At 43.6% G+C, this 8,702-nt stretch overlaps 1 protein-coding gene and 1 long non-coding RNA gene across 3 annotated transcripts in view; one reads left to right on the top strand and one right to left on the bottom strand.

Moving 5' to 3' along the window:
* Positions 1–2,212: 2,212 nt before the first annotated feature.
* The window catches only part of tsc22d2 (TSC22 domain family 2), a 36,985-nt gene continuing 30,495 nt past the window's right edge, over positions 2,213–8,702 (bottom strand). For both annotated transcript variants that reach the window (XM_008291705.1, XM_008291704.1), the window contains 2 exons: positions 4,867–4,918; positions 2,213–4,602 (listed from right to left, as the gene is read on the bottom strand). In XM_008291705.1, the coding sequence (XP_008289927.1) occupies positions 4,309–4,602; positions 4,867–4,918 (346 nt within the window). In that variant the 3' untranslated portion in view covers positions 2,213–4,308. The remainder of the gene's footprint in view (positions 4,603–4,866; positions 4,919–8,702) is intronic.
* The window catches only part of LOC103364553 (uncharacterized), a 21,646-nt gene continuing 20,328 nt past the window's right edge, over positions 7,385–8,702 (top strand). The window contains exon 1 of the long non-coding RNA XR_520553.1: positions 7,385–7,459. This is a non-coding gene — a long non-coding RNA (uncharacterized LOC103364553). The remainder of the gene's footprint in view (positions 7,460–8,702) is intronic.

Raw genomic sequence — 8,702 nt, forward strand, 5'->3', positions numbered from 1 at the left:
CGTGATTTAATAAAACACCAGATTAGATAAAAAAATCAAAGGCCATCCAAAAGTCAGCCCAGACATAAAAACTACTCAGATGTCCACCTTTCATTGGAGCTAAATGATAGTTGATTAGATTACACAAAAAAAAAGGAAAATTAGATTCACATGTTGGCACCCGTAAACATAGATACCAGTGTTCCAACAAAGCCGGTGCTTTCTCTGGCAAAGTGCAAATAAGTGCAACATCCTGCTGATAAAGTTGTTTGACCTATACAGAGGCTCCTTTTTCTTTCTGTTCTCATTTTGTGTTCATGTTTTTGGTACAAATGTTCACGGGGCTGAAGTTGTGTCAACAGGTCGCTGTGATTCAAGGAAACAAAAGGAGGGAGAGATTCAGGTCATCTATGTTGTTGATGAACTAAAGTGGACTAAATATCAAAGAAGTGATTCTCATTGAAAATAGGGCAGTTTTGTTTTGGTCGGTGCATGAAGAACTTTTACTGGCTTTTTTTCTCAGACGTGCACAGAAACACGTAACATCCGTGGTGCAACAGCATCAACAACCTTTCGTTTCTGACAAGAAGGAATCATTTTAGTTCCCGTATTGTGTATTATTCCACCCACAGTTGCATTTAGGACATGATACACGGAAACAGAACCGGTGCCCATAGAGGAAAACAAACAGAAATCGTGCAGGACGAGGAGGAGGAGGAGAGCTTCGCATTTTTCGAGCTACGTGATTCGAGTCTTGTTCGTTTGTGACGTACAAAGGAAAAAGCAATCTGAGGAGCGAGTTTCCGTAAGGAGACTAGAAAGCTGCAAGATTAAATATCAAACAATTCACTACACGGAAAAACACTGACAGCAAAAATTCTTATTATGAAATGAGTGTTTCATTGGTGATCTGTCAGTGGGTGTCTGTTTGGCAGGTGCTGGAACACATCAGGTTACACGGCTGTGCTGCTTTCCAAATAAATACCTTTCTGAAGAAGTGAGAATTTATGACACGACAGGTGGCTGATGAGTGACTGCCGATGCCGTCATCCAGGAGCTCACACATGCCCGAGTGCGTGCAGGATCCACGGCTTCTCTCCTGGAGGCAGACGCAGGGAGCGCTTCCTCTTTTGGAAAAATAAATTCCTCCGAACGAGCAATCTGATTCTACAAAAGATTACGGCGTGCGGTTCTGAGGAATTTGAGGGAAAATAATCTCACTTCCTGAGATGACTAAAGAGGTCAGCTGGGTGGTTTTTTACTGGCATTATAAAGACAATGATTCACACAAAACAGGGGAAAAAAATCATAAACAAATTCCATTTTTCTATATATATTTTAAGTACAATCACTCAAATCCTTCTACTAAAGGGGCGTTAATATTGCTTCAATGTGCTGAGGACAAACTTAACTTCAATATTTTTAAGTAAAAGTATATTCAGAATGTCAGTATATATATCTAGAGGTGGAGTTTACACAGTTACTGGAACAAACTGAGGTGTCAGTGAGACATCCATCATGAACTTAAGTAACCTTCGGTGTGACCCACTTTTCACCGACAGCCTTCACCTTCATACGTGTCACTGTGCAGGATGTTTGCACAACCAGCAGGTTTTCTGTTACCGGATTGTGCCGGTACAAAAAGCATTGTCATGATTTCAAAAGACAAATGATAGTAATCCTCACGTACTGCCTCCGTACGTGGCAAACAGGAAAGAACTCCAGAGGGTCACCAAAATGGCTGAGAAGGTCACTAGGTGCCCTGTACCCACACTGGAGGATCTTCATGGCTCTTCATGCCTCAGGAGAGCCGACACCATCCTGAAGGACTCGGGACATTTCCTGTTCGAGCTACTGCCATCAGGAAGAAGGTCCAGGGCCATCAGAACCAGGACAGGGTCATCAGAACCAGGACTGACAGACTGAAGAACAGCGTTTTTCCCAACTGTTGTCAGAGCCATAAATGCCTCCCTGTCGCAATAAGTGCAATATATTGTAAATATATGACTCCATCACCTCTGTCCACTGTGCTCATGATTTATTTTCATCTTTTTATATAGAGTTCATTTTTGTTTGTTTTATATTGTATACAGTTGTTTTTCGTTGTGCTCGCTACAATGACAATAAAAACGAATCTGAATCTGTATCACGAAAATGTTTGGTAGTTTTCTCCTCCGAAACGTCACCACGTCTCACGAAAGGAAAGAAGGAATGAAAACGCACGACCACGTTGTCATAATAAAACAGTAATTTATTTTTGACTGAAAACTAAAATCGTCTGAACAGCACATTACAAGGGCATTGTTAAGATATTTTCTCCAAGGCTCAGTGATCACTTTCATACAGTACATTTGGCATGTACGCGGCATCTCCTTCAAATGAAAGAAAAACAGAAAGAAAAGAGAAAAGAAAGAAGCCCATTTGCAAAAAAACAAAAGAAAATCAAAAAGTTAAAAAAGAAAAAAAAAAAAGAAAGATGACTGATTGTACAATTACCAAGCGATTTGGTTTGTTTCTAAGCCACAGAGAAAGAAACCGACGACAGCAGGCGCCGGCAGAGGAGGCACAAAGACGTGACACAGACGGGACATCCCATAATATGCTCGTACACAATCGATTGGGATCCAGCTTTAAAGTGTGAAATGTTTATAGTTTTGGATATTGCTCACGAGTTAATTTCTTCTTCGCAAGCAGTTGTTGGTGCGTTTGAAAACTAGATGCTGCAAAATCTGCAAAACCCTTGATCACAAGAAAGATGGCTCCTTCTCTCACGAGGCCGTTCCCTCCATCCGACACCAATACCTCCCCGTTCGTTTTTTTTTTTTTATATTCTTCCCATCAGCTACTTACTCCACCCTCTCTGCTCTTTGTTCCCTTTCGTAAATCCTCTCACAATCATTCACAGACTTTGACAGAAAAATAAGAGTGCTGGATAAAAACATGAGGTAAGAAAGTGGTTCGATTATAGATCATGCAGAACATGCAAAACAGCAACAAACGAAAAAAGAAAAAAAAATACAGGGAAGGAGAGAGTAGAAAACAAAATATAAGTGTGCATTTAAAAATGAGGAAAAAAAAAAGAAAAAAAAAAGACTTACACAGCTTTGCGTCTTTGGTTATAAAGTAGGTCGAACAATTTTTCACAGCTTTTCATCCCCTCCCCGAACCGAACCCCCAAATTCATTTCCATTTTTCGTTCTGACAAAGAAAGCCTAGAAAAAGGTACATTAAGAGTTTTCTTTATCCAAACATCCCATTACATATCTTAACAACAGGCGTTCTCCTGTACAAACCCTCCAACCTCTTAATACTTTACACTTTACAAAATATACATTCAACCTGGATTCTCACCTAATGTAAGCTCGCCTTTAGTGTTAGCACTATTTCATGAGAAGAAAAATTTCTATTATGGAACTTATTGCCTACTTATTGAAGATCTACTTGTTGCGAGAAACTACCAAATTTAATACCTGACAGATTCTAAAATACCAAAAGACCAAAGAGAAAGGTTTCTTTTTTTGTTGTTTGTTTAGAATAAGTATCTCCATGACATTGTTCATTTACATTATGAAAATAGCAGCCCTGAAATAAATAAATGCAAAATACTAAAACTGAACTAATGAAAATTTATGATGATTCATGTCAAAGTACGGTGGCTCTGAGAAAACAACACAAGCTTTTGATGCAGCATATAACAAGCCGAGGCTCTCGACCCGCTCCGCTCGAGCTGAGGCGCCCCCGCTGGCGTCCTCCTCTGCTCGGGGAGGACGAGTCCTTTATCCCACGTCTCCCTCTGCACTCTGGCCTCCTCCAGCCCTGGAGTGATGTGGGGTGTGGACACCGGAAGGACAGTCCCTGCCAGATGTTTCTACAGGACCCTCGACACCACACTTGTCCCTCACAGGGTTGCAACACTTTCTTCCAACCACTTGATGCCCCGACAAATTTAGCTCTCCGTGCCCATGGACTACGTCTCCTGCACGAGAACAACATGCAGTTTTATGGTGCACACCGGCTCCTCCTCCTCCTTTCCTTCGCTCTCGCAGCCAAACAAAGGGCCAGAATAAGACTTTGCAAGGGGTGTTAAATGTCTTAATAATGTGAAGGCCCAGTGACGGCAGCGTGCGCACACTGAAACATGGCTCTTGGTGGCAAACAAAGATGTCGCTGTTGTTGATTTGTCCTCAGATGGAGCGTGCTGAACGTAGAGCGAGCCTTTTGCTTTATGGGGTTTAAGGGGACGGTAGAAGTTGTCTTTACTAACAGGCTCTTCCACTCCTGTCCGTGGGAGGTGTGTGTTTGACTGTTGTGTGTAAAAGGGAAGGGGGATCACGCCGAGGTGATGTTGGGCTGATGGGGGACGCTCTGGCTGCCCTCGTGGTGAGCCAGGGCGGGGGTGTTGTTTGCGACGAGCGGGTGTTGCTGCTGCAGCGGCGGCGACGTGCTGCTGCTCTGGGTGAGCTGGCTGGACAGCTGGTTGAGCTGGTCCGAGTTGGCCAGCGACTTCAGCACGGCGTTCTCGCGCTCCAACACCGAGTTTCTCTCGTACAGCTCCTTGATCTGCTCCTTCAGCACCTCCACTTCCTCGCGAACGGCATACATCAGGTGGCTCTTCACCAAGTCCTGAGAGACAAAGGAGGCAAGAGGGGAAACTAAAATTAGGACAAAGAAATAGTTTTGCACGTAACACGTTTGGTTCTCAAACAAAGAGAAAGAGCGTCATTACAGAGCTTCAAGTGGGAATGTGTGATCTATTTTTGCCAACGTGCCCAGAGAGGTGTCTCTGCAACTGCTTTTCAAGAGATTCCTTATCAATCAAACCGCAGAGACAACCTGCTGCCCGATCACATCTTACATAACTTCAAAATTAATCAGTGGAAAACTCACCATTGCCTGCTCAATCTTGTTATCGATGGCAACGACGCTAGCACCAGAGGCACTGTGGAGAGAAACGAACAAGAGTTACCATAAGATCTGGCATACACCACATGCTTCAGATGGATATCTCGTCTTTCACATTCACCGGCTGCCAAATCTGGTTTGCCGAGACACAATCAAGACTGGAGAGATTTCACTGGAACTTATGAAACAATCACGGAAAGAAAAAAAAAACATCCCTGAGGCACTTCTGCTGTGCAAATCTATTTCTAGAGAACCCGATAAACAGATTTGAATCTTCTCCAAAATACACACATCAAAACGAAATATTACTTGAGTGCATTTGATGGAAGAGTCGCCGCTGACAAACACACACTGTACTGTTAACACACCAGCAGAGGAGGGGCTGTTGTATGTACATTACAGGCCTGACACTGTACTCAGTGTGCCAACAGCCAATACACAGCTTCCAGTGGAAAAACTACCAGAATGACGAGGTGAGAGGTGAAAAGGTCCTACGATAAACACAACAAGCTCCACTTTGTGATCCAGCTCTGTACACAAACAAGGCCCTCAAAATTAGCTCTAATGACGCCCAGCAAGTGGAAAACAGTTGCATTTCAGTACCGCTTTACAACCTTACCCCTATATTTACTGTACAGACGTTCCCAGATTGAGCCATAAAATCAACAAAAGGCGATGCATCCTCGGCCCTCATCACCGACACCATCGGTCCAAACAGAGGAGGACTTCTCTCTAAATGATGAGGTTTATTTTAATTCTGGAGAACATGTGGACGACTGATGTGGTGTCAGTGATGCGGGAGAACCAGGGACCATCAGCAGCATCTCTTTCATCAGTACATCAAGTTTTCCAAATCAACAGCTGAAATGAACATGACTGTGCATACAAACAAGTTGCCAAAGACAAAACCTTAAAACAGCCATCAACCCAGAACATCTTTCCCTGTTAGTTCAGCAGCAGCAGGACTGACAACAATGCAGCTGGTGGTTAAAACACAGACATCCCAGCCAGTCCTGGCAGGTTTCATCAATGCATTTACCGAAAGCGATTACAGAATTGCATTGTGGCTCCGTGGAGCAGGAGTTGTGTTCCGGGTGGGGCTGATGCTGCCGTCAGCGATCAATTCACATTATCAGGAAAATCTGTCCCCCACATGTAAAAACACACTCATCACGTCTTGATAAAAATGCAAACCATCTGCACATCTTCTACGTGCACTTTGTTTTAAAAAACCCGTTTCTAGGTCACATCAGAGAAGCGCAACATCTTGTTTTCCGACCTCTCCCCTTCTCCCAGAGGAGCCACACAAAGATCACTTTAAACACAATCAACTTACTTGGCCACGCTACAGATCCTCATACAACAAAACGATGCCGTTTCCCCTCACGGAATAAAACCCACTTTTATTCGTCTCAACAGATTTCTGGGAAGGGAAGAAAATAAAAAAAAACCCGCTCCGCTGCACGTTCGCCGCCCTGCTCGGATGTGGATGCAAAACAAAAGGGAGCGCCGCGCAGTGACGTCGCTAGAGGGCGCTCTGAGCTGAATGTGAGGCAGCGGAGGGAACATAATGTGCAGACCGCCTCTGATTCTTCTTTATTGGGAGTTTAAACACATTTGTGATGATTAGTCTAATAAGAAAACGCGATGGAAGAATCTAAATCTGATTAAAAGTGAGTGTCTTTTTTTTTTTTTTTTGAATTTTTTTTGGAAAGGCACATCCCAGACCCAGTAAACACACAGAGGTTACAGATATCCAAGATTCTGTACAAGTAAACTAAACATGAAATGAATCCATCTGTGTGTCATATATTATATACGTTAATGATGATGTATATACACAAAAACATCGCTGCAAAAAAAAATTAAAAAAAAGATTTTTCGTGCGTAAATTTGATAGAGCTGAAACTTTAGAGGGAAAAAAATGATTATTATTTGAATTATTTTTTGGAAGAGGTGACCCATGACAATATAAACTGGTGTACAAAGATGTAATGATAAAGTGATCAGCGGCAAAACAGTGAGCAACAGCGTCATATGGAGCTCCCACTGCGCATCTACTATTTGCGTCCTGCGTGCCGGAGCGCACGTACAGCGCTGGGCAGCCCCGAGGGGCAACACGCACCAAACAAAACCCACATGTGAGGGTAAAAACAAAACAAAACAAAACAAAAAAAAAACAGGCTGCTTTGCCATAACCTGGAGAGATCGACCTGCATACCAAACAGCTGCTGGCAAAATACTTGAACCCATGTGGGGGGGAAACGACAACAAATGGCCACTGAGCAGATGAGATTTAAACCATGTGGAAGGCGCATCAAACACCGAGATTTAACGTTAAATGACTTGGGAACAGCTTTACAGTTAAGTATATGAACGCACAGAAGATGTGGCATCCTAATGGCCACACGTGAAAGAAGAAAACTTGCAGAAAAGCAGTTCTTTACCTGACGCATCTGGCCCTGTAGGACATGAGTCGCCCTGAGTGAGGCGGTGAGGTTCCCGGCGAGCAGGGGAGGCTGTAGCTCATTTTGCTGCGCATCTTAGCGGCTCCTCCAAAAGTTTTCTAATACACTTGGTCCACTGCGTGTGTAAACACTTGTTTGACTATAGGAGCTGAGTGTTTCTTAAAACCCCGCTCCGTCACATGGTGAAGAAAAAACCAGGAGGCGGAGTTGTTGCCTCCTCCTCCCTCCTCCTCCTCCTTCCTGGTCCCTCCTCCACTTCATTTACTCCTGGGAAGTCTCTTGCACAAGTTACATTATTCACTGCCACTGTCTGCCAAAAAATTATACACTGCCACTCCAGAGGCACAAGAAGACTTATTCAAAGGCTCAACTTTAATTAAAAAAGCAGACAGAGCTTCACATGTGCTGGCAAAAGAGCTTTTGTTGGTCTCTGTGCCAACTGGTGACAGTATGTTGTTTCAAATGAGCCGTTTAAAACTTGGTCCCTACAAGCAGAAGAAGTTCATTTCTCCACATTTGCTCTTTCCATGTGACTATTTGAGTGCTGAGGCAGAGTGGCAAGACAGTTTAGCTTATGAAGTGTTTATCAAAGCAAATGGTCACGTTGGCATTAAGACTATTATGTATGAAAACACCACAAGAAGTCCTGCTGAATTCCCCGGATAAACTCATACGCTTTGCGAGAAATCAAATTTGCAACGCTTCCCTCTCCGCCTTTTCTTTCCCGGGGCAATGAGACGTACGGAACACGTGAGGCCGAGCAACGTTTCTGCTCATCGGAATTCTTTGTTGAACTATCGAGCGGCTCAAAAGGGTCGAGCTGCAGTTTTGACATGATGCATTACATGACAGATCCACTCTGCAGCAGTGACAGCCGGGGAAATGAGTTGCATTCCCCAACAAGCGCCTCGCTCGGATGTGCGATCTTAACGCTGATAAACAACACCAGGACAAGACATTCCTCCCTTTGAACTGAACATTTACACATCTGGGACAGTGAAAGAGAAGAATGTCCACGAGTTTTGGCTGGAATGTGTTTTTATCAAATAAAGAAAAAAAAAACCCTCAAAAAACACTTGAATCAAATCATGTGTCAAAAGAAATCTGTTCTGGAGGAGTTAAATTAAATTTTAGGGAGACACAAAAAATTGTTGCCATTCGGCATCCAAGGAAAACAAAGCAAACTGTACATTTTATTCAAGGAGGAAGACATGTGGTGGTTTATATAAGGACCACTCGCTGCGTTAACCTCAACATGGACCTTCCCCGCAGATTGCAGCAGCGTACACATGCACTCGTCCCCCTCCCCTCCCATGTCCTCCTCCTCCTCCTCCTCCCTACTCACTCGCCTCT

This window comes from Stegastes partitus, unplaced genomic scaffold (assembly GCF_000690725.1).
Source record: "Stegastes partitus isolate 25-593 unplaced genomic scaffold, Stegastes_partitus-1.0.2 Scaffold756, whole genome shotgun sequence".
NCBI classification, from domain to species: domain Eukaryota; kingdom Metazoa; phylum Chordata; class Actinopteri; family Pomacentridae; genus Stegastes; species Stegastes partitus.